Source organism: Oncorhynchus gorbuscha, linkage group LG05 (genome assembly GCF_021184085.1).
Source record: "Oncorhynchus gorbuscha isolate QuinsamMale2020 ecotype Even-year linkage group LG05, OgorEven_v1.0, whole genome shotgun sequence".
Lineage (NCBI taxonomy): Eukaryota > Metazoa > Chordata > Actinopteri > Salmoniformes > Salmonidae > Oncorhynchus > Oncorhynchus gorbuscha.
The window spans coordinates 37,342,520-37,356,813 of NC_060177.1; the positions used below are offsets into that span (position 1 = coordinate 37,342,520).

General features: G+C 46.6%; 1 protein-coding gene across 4 annotated transcripts in view; it reads left to right on the forward strand.

The window, feature by feature from the left end:
- The window catches only part of nav2a (neuron navigator 2a), a 146,237-nt gene that overhangs the window by 38,406 nt on the left and 93,537 nt on the right, over positions 1 to 14,294 (forward strand). For all 4 annotated transcript variants that reach the window (XM_046349803.1, XM_046349804.1, XM_046349805.1 and 1 more), the window contains exon 3: positions 1,750 to 1,802. In XM_046349803.1, coding sequence (XP_046205759.1) covers positions 1,750 to 1,802 — 53 coding nt within the window. The remainder of the gene's footprint in view (positions 1 to 1,749; positions 1,803 to 14,294) is intronic.

A 14,294-nucleotide genomic window follows, 5' to 3' on the forward strand; every position in this document is an offset into this window, starting at 1 on the left:
CCCCACGTCGTAGAACATTTGTGTAGACTAGAGTCTTCATAGAATTCGGACTGGAACCTGGGGTTGAGAACAAGAAAGACCTTATCATTTTTGATCATGCTTCTCTGAAAGTCAAGAGTAGGCTGACGGGTCTTTAGAGCGGAAGATGGATTTGTTGTTGTTGTTGTTGTTGTTGTTGCGTCAATGGCAGGATGGGTGGGTTTGGAGACACCGAGTCCTCTGTTCTCTTTCTCTTTGTCTCTTTCGATGCTCAGATTTAATCTCAGCAGTCGCTGGATGGCGAGCTTCATCACGGATGTGCGTCTGACATAAGCATACGTCTTTGATGGTCTGTTATGTGACAGGGGGGGAGGTATCACACCAGACACCAGAAATATTGCACCAATTTCTACTGAAATCTGCCCATGAAGCTCAGTGGGTGTGAAGCAGGGGGTGGGAGACACAGGGTCAGGGACCTGGCTGGGATGAGCAGCACATTATTTTGGTAGGAGACAACAGCGGAGGCCCGGATGACAGATTAATGGCAGGGTTCAGAAGAGTCATAGTACATACGGGACAAAATGATAAACGCAACGTGCAAAAATGTCAACGATTTGACCGAGTTACAGTTCATATGAGGAAATCAGTCAATTGAAATCAATTCATTTAGGCCCCAGTCTATGGATTTCACATGACTGGGAATACGGATATGCATCTGTTGGTCACACATAACTTATAAAACGGGCCTCGGGATCCCGTCAGGGTATGTCTGTGCATTCTAATTGCCATCGCTGAAATGCAAGTGTGTCCGTAGCGCATGCCTGGCCATACCATAACTCCACCGCCACCATGGGGCCCTCTGTTCACAACAGCATCAGGAAACCGCTCTGGGTTGTGAGGCCGGTGTTGGACGTATCGCCAAATGATCTAAAACGACATATGGTAAAGAAATGAACATTCAAAAATGAACAGCTCTGGTGGACATTCCTGCAGTCCGCATGCCAACTGCACGCTCCCTCAAAACCTGGGACATCTGTGGCATTGGGCTGTGTGACAAAACTGCACATTTTAGAGTGGCCTTTTATTGTCCCCAGGGCACAAGGGATACCTGTGTAATGATCATGCTGTTTAATCAGCTTCTTGATATGTCACACCTGTCAGGTGGATGCATTATCTTCGCTAAGGAGAAATGGTCACTAACCTTGACGTGAACATATTTTGTTGCACACAATTTGAGAGAAATATGTTTTTTTTGTGCTTATGGGAACATTTCTGGGATCTTTTATTTCAGCTGATGAAACATGGGACCAACAGTAGGTGGTAGTCAGGTTCCGGTGGCGGATATCCACAGTGGGCCCCACCAGGCTGTAGTGTTGGCACAGTTGTCAGCTGTGTGAGAGAGAGAGGACAACCTTGTCTCAGCTGCTGTGGGCTGGACCTCTAAGGGAGGGGGGAGCCACACACATCCCTTCTCCCAGCCAACTCTGCCTGGCCTCTAGCGGCCCCACACACATTTGCTATAACTAGATTGGGTTTCATCTCTCAGAAGAAAGAGGGGGCAGTGACCCTCTCCACCCAGTCACAGGCCTGCTCTCCTCACTTACTCTCTCTGGCACTGAGTAGGAACATGCTGGAGAAGAACCAGGGATATCACTAAGAACACCTTTTTTTTTCTCTCTCTCTCTCTCTCTCTCTCTCTCTCTCTCACTCTCACTCTGTGTCCCTCTCTCTGTGTCACCCTCTGTCTCCGTCTCGCTCTCGTGTCTTTAGCCAATGAGAAGATTGAGGACATCAATGGCTGCCCTAAGAGTCGTTCTCAGATGGTGAGTGACCCTCCTAGGGTTTCCTTCTATTGGTTTGTGTGTTTGGCAGCATAACGTTATAATCCTTGTGGTGGTGGTGGTGGTGGTGGTGGTGGTGGTGGTGGTGGTGGTGTGTGTGTGTGTGTGTGTGTGTGTGTGTGTGTGTGTGTGTGTGTGTGTGTGTGTGTGTGTGTGTGTGTGTGTGTGTGTGTGTGTGTGTGTGTGTGTGTGTGTGTGTGTGTGTGTGTGTGTGTGTGTGTGTGTGTGTGTGTGTGTTTGCTTGCTTGCTTGCTTGCTTGCATGCATGCATGCATGCATGCATGCATGCATGCATGTATGCATGTATGTATGTATGTATGTATGTATGTATGTATGTATGTATGTATGTATGTATGTATGTATGTATGTATGTATGTATGTATGGGTGAGTGTGAGAAGTAAAAGTTGCTTTTGATGTCTTGGCTCACCACAGTAGAGTGTTTGTGTGTTTGCTCATACGTGCGTGTGGACTTGAGCGGGTACATGCTTGTGCCTACGTGCAGGGCCTTATTTAAGCAGGACATTTCGAATTTAGCTCTGTCTCAGAGGACATTTGTCCAATTGAATGGGTATGGATATTACTCTTGTTATTTTTTTACATATGTGGCTTTGCGGTCTGTCTTTGTAAAACATCTGGCCTATAGACAGGCCATTGGCTCTCACTTTAAAGGTCCAGGGGCTGAGGTTTGGTGTCTGGAAGAGAACCAAGCTTGCTTCATCGCATTGCTACTAGAAATAAAAATGATATTTATGTTATCTAGGGGACAAAATCCAGACAGAGGATTCAAGTTGCAATGACAATGAAAGCGTTAGCAGGGATGGCGATGTTGTAATGGCTGTGGCTACTATATAAGGATTCCTTTTCGGAGAGGGCTTTGGCAAGCATACTCTTTTCCCAGGCTAAGGCTTAGTTCTATTGTATTTTCATTTCTGTGTTTATTGTGGTTTGTTGTGACATTTACAACCCATGAAAGTGAAAGGGGTACACCTAGTCAGTTGTCCAACTGAATGTATTCAACTGAAATGTATTTTGGTCATTTAACCCAACCCCTCTGAATCAGCGATTGCCTTAATCGACATCCACTTCTTTGGCACCCGGGGAACAGTGGGTTAACAAGGGCAGAACAACATCTTTTTACCTTGTCAGCTCGGGGACTCGATCCAGCAACCTTCCGGTTACTGAGTGTGAGAGAGAGAAAGTGTCTCTCTGTCCATGTTAAGATGCGCGTTTTAATAGGGGTAGGTATTTGAAAGAATGTCTCATTTTGATAGGGCTGACCACAATTAGTCAACTGGTCGGTTGTATGGTCGATAGGCTGTTGGTCGACCAAGATTTTTTTAGTCGAGCAGTAGCAAATATATATATATAGTGCCTTCAGAAAGTATTCAGGCATCATTACTTTTTCCACATTTTGTTACGTTACAGCCTTATTCTAAAATTGATTAAATAAAAAATAAAAATTCCTTAGCAATCTACACACAATACCCCATAATGCCAAAGAGAAAACAGGTTTTTAAACATTTAAAAAATAAATAAATAAGAAACAGATACCTTATTCACGTAAGTATTCAGACCCTTTACTATGAGACTCGAAATTGAGCTCAGGTGCATCCTGTTTCCATTGATCATCCTTGATGTTTCTACAACTTCAAATCAAATCAAATCCAATTGATTTATATAGCCCTTTGTACATCAGCTGATATCTCAAAGTGCTGTACAGAAACCCAGCCTAAAACCCCAAACTGCAAGCACTGCAGGTGTAGAAGCACGGTGGCTAGGAAAAACTCACTAGAAAGGCCAAAACCTAGGAAGAAACCAAGAGAGGAACCAGGCTATGTGGGGTGGCCAGTCCTCTTCTGGCTGTGCCGGGTAGAGATTATAACAGAACATGGCCAAGATGTTAAAATGTTCATAAATGACCAGCGTGGTCGAATAATAATAAGGCAGAACAGTTGAAACTGGAGCAGCAGCAAGGAGTCATCATGTCAGGTAGTCCTGGGGCATGGTCCTAGGGCTCAGGTCCCCCGAGAGAGAGAAAGAAAGAGAGAATTAGAGAGAGCATATGAGGGGTGGCCAGTCCTCTTCTGGCTGTGCTGGGTGGAGATTATAACAGAACATGGCCAAGATGTTCAAATGTTCATAAATGACCAGCATGGTCGAATAATAATAAGGCAGAACAGTTGAAACTGGAGCAGCAGCATGGCCAGGTGAACTGGGGACAGCAAGGAGTCATCATGTCAGGTAGTGCTGGGGCATGGTCCTAGGGCTCAGGTCCTCCGAGAGAGAGACAGAAAGAGAGAAGGAGAGAATTAGAGAATGCACACTTAGATTCACACAGGACACCGAATAGGACAGGAGAAGTACACCAGATATAACAAACTGACACTAGCCCCCCGACACAAACTACTGCAGCATTTATACTGGAGGCTGAGACAGGAGGGGTCAGGAGACACTGTGGCCCCATCCGAGGACACCCCCGGACAGGGCCAAACAGGAAGGATATAAGCCCACCCACTTTGCCAAAGCACAGCCCCACACCACTAGAGGGATATCTTCAACCACCAACTTACCATCCTGAGACAAGGCTGAGTATAGCCCACAAAGATCTCCGCCATGGCACAACCCAAGGGGGGGCGCCAACCCAGACAGGATGACCACATCAGTGAATCAACCCACTCAGGTGATGCACCCCTTCCAGGGACGGCATGAGAGAGCCCCAGTAAGCCAGTGACTCAGCCCCTGTAATAGGGTTAGAGGCAGAGAATCCCAGTGGAAAGAGGGGAACCGCCCAGGCAGAGACAGCAAGGGCGGTTCGTTGCTCCAGAGCCTTTCCGTTCACCTTCACACTCCTGGGCCAGACTACACTCAATCATATGACCCACTGAAGAGATGAGTCTTCAGTAAAGACTTAAAGGTTGAGACCGAGTTTGCGTCTCTGACATGGGTAGGCAGACCGTTCCATAAAAATTGAGCTCTATAGGAGAAAGCCCTGCCTCCAGCTGTTTGCTTAGAAATTCTAGGGACAATTAGGAGGCCTGCGTCTTGTGACCGCAGCGTACGTGTAGGTATGTACGGCAGGACCAAATCAGAGAGATAGGTAGGAGCAAGCCCATGTAATGCTTTGTAGGTTAGCAGTAAAACCTTGAAATCAGCCCTTGCTTTGACAGGAAGCCAGTGTCGAGAGGCTAGCACTGGAGTAATATGATCAGACATTTTTTTTGTGGACCACAGGTGAACTTGATTGGAGTCCACCTGTGGTAAATTCAATTGATTGGAAATGATTTGGAAAGGCACACAATTGTCTATTTAAAAGGTCCCACAGTTGACAGTGCATGTCAGAGCAAGAACCAAGCCATGAGGTCGAAGGAATTGTCTGATAAGCTCCCAAACAGGATTGTGTCGAGGCACAAATCTGGGGAAAAGTACCAAATCATTTCTGCAGCATTGAAGGTCTCCAAGAACACAGTGGCCTCCATCATTCTTAAAGGGAAGAAGTTTGGAACCACCATGAGTGTAGATGTTATGCAGGTGAGTGAGGACCCAAAAGCGATATAACAGAAACAGAGTCTTTTAATGTCCAAACAGGGAAAACATAATTCCTCAATCTTTACAGGAGATGTCCAAACAGGGAAAACACAAATCCTCTAGCTTAACAGGAGAGTCCCCCTTCTAGTAGTTGAGGAGAGTTGCAGGGCTAGCGGCAACAGACTGCAGGTCCCTTCGGGTAGGCACGGGCCGTAGAGGATAGAGACACCTGCTCACACGCAGTATCTGATGAAGAGGCAGAATACAACAGGACGGAACAAGGGCAAAGCAAACAAGAATCCGACAAGGACAGAAGCAGAAACAGAGGGAGAAATAGAGACTTAATCAGAGGGCAAAAGAGGAGACAGGTGTGAGAGAGTAAACGAGGTCGTTAGGAGAATGAGGAACAGCTGGGAGCAGGAACGGAACGATAGAGAGAGAGAGAGAGAAAGTAACCTAATACGACCAGCAGGGGGAAACGAAGAGAAGAGAAAGCACAGGGACAAGACATAACATGACAGTACCCCCCCACTCACCGAGCGCCTCCTGGCGCACTCGAGGAGGAAACCTGGCGGCAACGGAGGAAATCATCGATCAGCGAACGGTCCAGCACGTCCCGAGATGGAACCCAACTCCTTTCCTCAGGACCGTACCGGGAAACGATGAAGAGGGAATCATAGTGCTATTATATTTATTAAAATGAGACACGGGTAGAGAACTGTAAGAGTTTGAGCTATCAGGACCAAACAGGCCAGGAGAGTGACAACTTGGGACAGACTGAGACACAGCAAGGCTAAGACCAGGAACAGAAGAGAGGTGGTGGCTGAGGACAGAATGATACACAGCAAGGCCAGGAGCAGAACCAGGAAGAGAGTTACCGGACTTAGTCTGCGCGCAGTCCGAACAAGCAGCCACGAAATGACGCGTGTCACGCTCCTGAGTGGGCCACCAAAAACGCTGGCAAATAGAAGCAAGCGTACCCCGAACGCCGGAGTGGCCGGCTAACTTGGCAGAGTGAGCCCACTGAAGAACGGCCAGACGAGTAGGAACGGGAACGAAAAGAAGGTTCCTAGGACAAGCGCGCGGAGACGGAGTGTGAGTGAGTGCTTGCTTTACCTGCCTCTCAATTCCCCAGACAGTCAACCCGACAACACGCCCCTCAGGGAGAATCCCCTCGGGGTCGGTGGAGGCTACTGAAGAACTGAAGAGACGGGATAAAGCATCAGGCTTGGTGTTCCTTGAGCCCGGACGATAAGAAATAACGAACTCGAAACGAGCGAAAAACAGCGCCCAACGAGCCTGACGCGCATTAAGTCGTTTGGCAGAACGGATGTACTCAAGGTTCTTATGGTCAGTCCAAACGACAAAAGGAACGGTCGCCCCCTCCAACCACTGTAGCCATTCGCCTAGGGCTAAGCGGATGGCGAGCAGTTCGCGGTTACCCACATCATAGTTACGTTCCGACGGCGACAGGTGATGAGAAAAATACGCGCAAGGGTGGACCTTATCGTCAGAATGGGAGCGCTGGGACAGAATGGCTCCCACGCCCCCCTCTGACGCGTCAACCTCGACAATGAACTGTCTAGAGACGTCAGGTGTAACAAGGATAGGAGCGGATGTAAAACGCTTCTTGAGGAGATCAAAAACTCCCTGGGCGGAAACGGACCACTTAAAGCACGCCTTGACAGAAGTAAAGGCTGTGAGAGGAGCTGCCACCTGACCGAAATTACGAATGAAACGACGATAGATATTCGCGAAACCGAGAAAGCGCTGCAGCTCGACACGTGACTTAGGAACGGGCCAATCGCTGACAGCTTGGACCTTAGCGGGATCCATCTGAATGCCTTCAGCAGAAATAACAGAACCGAGAAATGTGACGGAGGAGACATGAAAAGCGCACTTCTCTGCCTTCACATAAAGACAATTCTCTAAAAGGCGCTGGAGGACACGTCGAACGTGCTGAACATGAATCTGGAGTGACGGTGAAAAAAAATCAGGATATCGTCAAGGTAAACGAAAACAAAGATGTTCAGCATGTATCTCAGTACATCATTCACTAATGCCTGAAAGACAGCTGGAGCGTTAGCGAGACCGAACGGCAGAACCCGGTATTCAAAGTGCCCTAACGGAGTGTTAAACGCCGTTTTCCACTCGTCCCCCTCCCTGATGCGCACGCGATGGTAAGCGTTACGAAGGTCCAACTTAGTGAAAAACCTGGCTCCCCGCAGGATCTCGAAAACTGAAGACATAAGGGGAAGCGGATAACGATTCTTAACCGTTATGTCATTCAGCCCTCGATAATCCACGCAGGGGCGCAGGGTCCCGTCCTTTTCCTTAACAAAAAAGAACCCCGCTCCGGCGGGAGAGGAGGAAGGGACTACGGTACCGGCGTCGAGAGCTACAGACAAATAATCTTTGAGAGCCTTACGTTCGGGAGCCGACAGAGAGTATAGTCTACCCCATGGGGGAGTGGTACCCGGAATGAGATCAATACTACAATCATACGACCGGTGAGGAGGAAGGGAGGTGGCCCTGGACCGACTGAAGACCGTGCGCAGATCATGATATTCCCCCGGCACCCCTGTCAAATCACCAGGCTCCTCCTGTGAAGAGGGGGCAGAAGAAACAGGAAGGATAGCAGACACTAAACACTTAACATGACAAGAGACGTTCCAGGAGAGGATAGAATTACTAGACCAATTAATAGAAGGATTATGACACACTAGCCAGGGATGGCCCAAAACAACAGGTGTAAAAGGTGAACGAAAAATCAAAAAAGAAATGGTTTCACTATGATTACCAGAGACAGTGAGGGTTAAAGGTAGCGTTTCACGCTGAATCCTGGGGAGAGGACTACCATCCAAGGCGAACATAGCCGTGGGCTCCCCTAACTGTCTGAGAGGAATGTCATGTTCCCGAGCCCAGGCTTCGTCCATAAAACAGCCCTCCGCCCCAGAGTCTATCAATGCACTGCAGGAAGCTGCCGAACCGGTCCAGCGTAGATGGACCGACAAGGTAGTACAGGAACTTGACGGAGAGACCTGAGTAGTAGCGCTCACCAGTAGCCCTCCGCTTACTGATGAGCTCTGGCCTTTTACTGGACACGAAATGACAAAATGACCAGCGGAACCGCAATAGAGACAGAGGCGCTTGGTGATTCTCCGTTCCCTCTCCTTTGTCGAGATGCGAATACCCCCCAGCTGCATGGGCTCAACACCTGAGCCAGTGGGGGGTGATGGTAGTGATGCGGAGAGGGGGGACACTGTTAACGCGAGCTCTCTTCCACAAGCTCGGTGACGAAGATCTACCCGTTGTTCTATGCGAATAGCGAGTTCAATCAAAGAATCCACGCTGGAAGGAACCTCCCGGGAGAGAATCTCATCCTTTACCTCAGCGTGGAGACCCTCCAGAAAACGAGCGAGCAACGCCGGCTCGTTCCAGTCACTGGAGGCAGCAAGAGTGCGAAACTCTATAGAGTAATCCGTTATGGATCGATTACCTTGACATAGGGAAGACAGGGCCCAGGAAGCTTCTTTCCCAAAAACAGAACGATCAAAAACCCGTATCATCTCCTCCTTAAAGTTCTGATACTGGTTAGTACACTCAGCCCTTGCCTCCCAGATTGCGGTGCCCCACTCACGAGCCCGTCCAGTAAGAAGAGATATGACGTAGGCGATACGAGCTGTACCCCTGGAGTACGTGTTGGGCTGGAGAGAGAACACAATATCACACTGGGAAAGGAACGAGCGGCATTCAGTGGGCTCCCCAGAGTAACACGGTGGGTTATTAATTCTGGGCTCCGGAGACTCGGAAGCCCTGGAAGTAGCCGGTGGATCGAGGCAGAGATTGTGAATATGTTTCGAGAGGTCGGAGACTTGGGTGGCCAGGGTCTCAACGGCATGTCGAGCAGCAGACAATTCCTGCTCGTGTCTGCCTAGCATCGCTCCCTGGAACTCGACGGCTGAGTAGAGAGAATCCGAAATCGCTGGGTCCTTTCTTGGTCGGATTCTTCGGTTATGCAGGTGAGTGAGGACCCAAAAGCGATATAACAGAAACAGAGTCTTTTAATGTGCAAACAGGGAAAACATAAATCCTCAATCTTTACAGGAGATGTCCAAACAGGGAAAACACAAATCCTCTAGCTTAACAGGAGAGTCCCCCTTCTAGTAGTTGAGGAGAGTTGCAGGGCTAGCGGCAACAGACTGCAGGTCCCTTCGGGTAGGCGCGGGCCGTAGAGGATAGAGACACCTGCTCACACGCAGTATCTGATGAAGAGGCAGAATACAACAGGACGGAACAAGGGCAAAGCAAACAAGAATCCGACAAGGACAGAAGCAGAAACAGAGGGAGAAATAGAGACTTAATCAGAGGGCAAAAGAGGAGACAGGTGTGAGAGAGTAAACGAGGTCGTTAGGAGAATGAGGAACAGCTGGGAGCAGGAACGGAACATAGAGAGAGAGAGAGATAGAGAGAGAGAAAGTAACCTAATACGACCAGCAGGGGGAAACGAAGAGAAGAGAAAGCACAGGGACAAGACATAACATGACAGTAGAGCCCGAACTTGAGTCTGGACTTGAACCTGATCGAACATCTCGGGAGAGACCTGTAAATTGCTGTGCAGCAACGCTCTCCATCCAACCTGACAGAGGTTGAGAGGATCTGCAGAATAATGGGAGAAACTCCCCAAATACAGGTATGCCATGCTTGTAGCATCATACCCAAGAAGACTCGATGCTGTAATCACTGCCAAAAGTGCTTCAACAAAGTACTGAGTAAAGGGTCTGAATACTCATGTCAATTGATATTTAAGTCGTTTGTTTTTAATACATTTGCAAACATTTAAAAAAAAGTGATTTTGCTTTGTCATTATGGGGTATTGTGTGTAGATTGATGAGGAAAAATCTTTTTTTTTTAAATAAGGCTGTAATGTAACAAAATGTGGAAAATGTTCTGAATACTTTCCGAATGCACTGTATAAATGTGCCCATTTGGGAATCTGATAGTATTTCTGATTGGCTTAACGCACCGCCACTAATGAGCTGTGGAGCTTCTCAAAGTAATGTTTTCTTCACCTCAAACGGCAAGCAAACAAAGTCTGTTTTTACATCTGTTGAGAATGACAATATAGTTCCAGTGGAAACATCATAAAATGGGCCTACCTGATTTACTTCTAATCAGTGCTTGACTTGGACTGAAATAGGTTCTGGTACTCATTTTGGGTGCTGGTACTGTTTATATTTAGGTGCAGGAGCTACACAATACTTTTGAGCTAATATTCTTTAAGTGGAACAGGAGCTCAAGCAGTAGAAAATTTGAGGTGCCGGTACTCAGCTCCGGTGAGTTCTTGCCCAAGTCAAGCACTGCTTCTTACCCCTTGCACAAATTGTCAACAGCTGTGTCTGTCTCAAACACCACTCTGAGGGCCCAGAATATTTTATACAATGTTGCAGCGCAAGCTTCTGCTGGACCAAATTTAATCGTTGATACAATGTTCCAAGTTCGTGGCTACGCATGGCCTGTCTGCAAATGTGATTTATAGGATACGTTTTTTAAATCAGGATATTTTCAACCTGCAGGCTGCACAGTTTTTATTTGTTGTCTTTATGTATGCTATTTTTACATAGTTGGCAATGGAAATAGAATTCACTTTTTTAGGTTTGTATCATTTTCATTTAGATTTGGATACAATTTTGATTAACCACATGGCAATGATTTTGAGATATGAAGACGTTATTATAAATTAAATTAAACTGTTCCACGAAAATGTGCATATAAAAACCATAACTGCCCCGCAGATCAGTAGAAAAGGTAAGATAAATTGGCATTCCACATGAGAAACGTTGCCGACTCCTCATGTAGCCTGTTACCGGCAGCTTTAGGAGAGTAATGGCAGTATCTGTAAAAGCCAGCAGGAGTAGGAGATTGGTTGGTTCAGGTTAAAGTTTTTTTCTTCTGGTTATCTAGATCTCTGGCTCCCTCTTGAGTCATTTGTGTGTTATTTCATCAAACAGTAACCTTAAAGCATGAAACAAGCGCAATGCATATAGTTTATTTGATAAAAACACATAGGGTGTGTCTATATATGGAAAAATTACCAAATCGATTACAGTCATGTGTGCATACATTCTACGTATGGGTGGTCCGACAGCACAAAATCGAGTACTCACATCTTAGCGAGAACCGAGCAGAAGGCAGAAGTTGCTATCTAAGTTGCTATCTATTGTTCCAATTACTGGTTGTTCTGATACAAATCTGATTACATTTTCACTGCACTTGACTCACTCCAAACAATAAACACATCTTAGCGCTATACATTTTGTCAGTGCTTATTCATTTTCCTGCTAAATCATTTTACATTTGTACATTTCATATTCAATCATACTGGTTGTGATTTCTGTGTTTTTTATTTTATTTTGCTGCAATGGGAAAATAGCCGGTATCCCTCCTCTGAATGTGGATGGTTGTAAATTGGCCAGTGTGCCAGTTGAAGGCAGATTTGGGCTGCTAGCCAGACCCCCCCCCCCCAACACACACACACACACACACACACACACACGCACACACACACACACACACACACACACACACACACACACACACACACACACACACACACACACACACACACACACACACACACACACACACACACACAGAGGAATCAGTCAGCCGGTCCTCTCAAGTGTTCTGTCTCTCCACTATCAATTAGCCGGGTCCCAGTAGAGGTTGATTATGCCCTCCAGTCACCAGTAATTGAGACGTTCCAGGCTGCCTCTTGTCTCTGTAGTCCCTCTCTGGTCTCTGTTCCTCTCTGTGTCTTTGTTCTGTACAGTGATTAGACCTTTCTCTAAAACCTCTCTTAGCTTACCTCTGACTCCCACTGTTAGCATTTTACAGTGAGAGGTGGACAAGACGGTGGGCTGACCCTGTGTGTTTAAGTGTGTGTGTGTTTTTGTGTGTGTGTTTCTCTGTTTGGCCTGAGCTGAGAGATATTTGATGGGGGTGCATGTATTTGTGTGTCACAACTGCGTGTCGTGTGTTGTGGCAGCTTGCGTGTGTGAGCTCTTCAGCTGAAGCACTCGAGCAATGCTGGAGGCAAGAGCAAACTGTCATTGTGCACATGTCTGCTGCTTTGTGCATTTTAATACAGAGTGAAAACACACACACACTTTCCCTGTTAGCCGGCCACTCAACACCCAGGACCTACTGAGAGCTCCATTAACGACACTTGACTTGATTGCTGTGGTAAAGCTGCATTCAAAACACTGAAAAGCTGCTGGCAATTAACAACTCTTAACCTCTTGTTTTAAACCAGCAAACATGTAAACAAGCTTAGGACATATAATGGAGTGATATATTGCCTTTTTTTGTCACCATCTTGCTCATTTTCATGTTCATTCTAGTAGCATCTCTCTCAGTGTTTCAGATGAGTGGGGAATAGGATTGCACATTTTGAGGAATATTCAGAGGTGGAAACTTTACGTGGGAATTAACGGGAATTAATGGGAATATTATTAATATTAATACTATTTAAATGTAGATGTTTTTTGCATTGGATATAGTTACCATATCATATGGAGACAGAAACATAAACCTTTTACCTTATCATAAGTAGACATAATTGCAAATGAATAAATCCTTTCAATAGAACAAAAAAACATTTAGTTACGGATTGAACTTTAATTAAGTGAGTTGACTCTTCACATGGGATGATTTCACTGAACAACAAAAGAAAGAAAATATTGAATGATCCCCAATGATCCATCGCATCTCCCAAAAACGTTTTCAACAAACATCTGTAAAATGATAGTCTAGAAACTAAAGCTTTGGTTGTCTTCCTCTCAGGCTTCCATGTCTTCTCCCTGGACCTCCTTAATGTCCACCTCTTGAACATCAGACTGAGGCCTCATCTTCACTGTCACTTTCCAACCTTGTTGAGGATGGCTCGTTGTCAGGCTCAAAAAGACTCAAATTTGCCCGGATGGCCACTGATTTTTCAACCCAGACAGGACGCTCTTGCCAGCATACTTGGGGTCCAACATGAACGCTGCAGTGTGTACGGGCTTCAGGCAGAAGTCTTCACGCTTTATGTATTTCAGAACTGCAGTTTTCTTTGCTTGGAGCAACAGTGAAATGGGCAGGGTGATACTGATTTCTTCTCTTACATCTGCAAGCAGAGTCTGAACGTCAGATGGGATGGCATTGTCTCCTTCAATCCGTGCAATGGCTACTGTTATAGGTTTCAGGAGTTTCAGTCTGCTTACCACTCTCTCCCAAAATACACAATCCAGGAGGATCCTCTTGATGGGGCTGTGATATGGCAATTTCTTGGAGAGACTCCTTCCCCTCCAGGAAACTGTCAAACATGATCACAACCCCACCCCCAACGGGTGTTGCTGGGCAGCTTCAATGTGGTGCTCTTATTCTTCTCACTTTGCTTGGTGAGGTAGATTGCTGCTATACATTGATGGCCCTTCACATACCTAACCATTTCCTTGGCTCTCTTGTAGAGCGCATCCATTGTTTTCAGTGCCATGATGTCCTTGAGGAGCAAATTCAATGCATGAGCAGCTCAGCCAATGGGTGTGATGTGAGGGTAGGACTCCTCCACTTCAGACCAAGCAGCCTTCATGTTCGCAGCATTGTTTCGGTCACCAGTGCAAATCCGTTCTGTGGGCCAAGGTCATTGAAGACTGCCCACAGCTTATCTGCAATGTAGAGACCGGTGTGTCCGTTGTCCCCTGTGTCTGTGCTTTTGTAGTATAATGGTTGAGGGGTGGAGATGATGTAGTTAATTATTCCTTGCCCACAAACATTTGATCCACCCATCAGAGATGATTGCAATACAGTCTGCTTTCTCTATGATTTGCTTGACCTTCGTTTGAAATCTGCATCCAGCAAATGAGTAGATAAAGCATGTCTGGTTGGAGGGGTGTATGCTGGGTGAA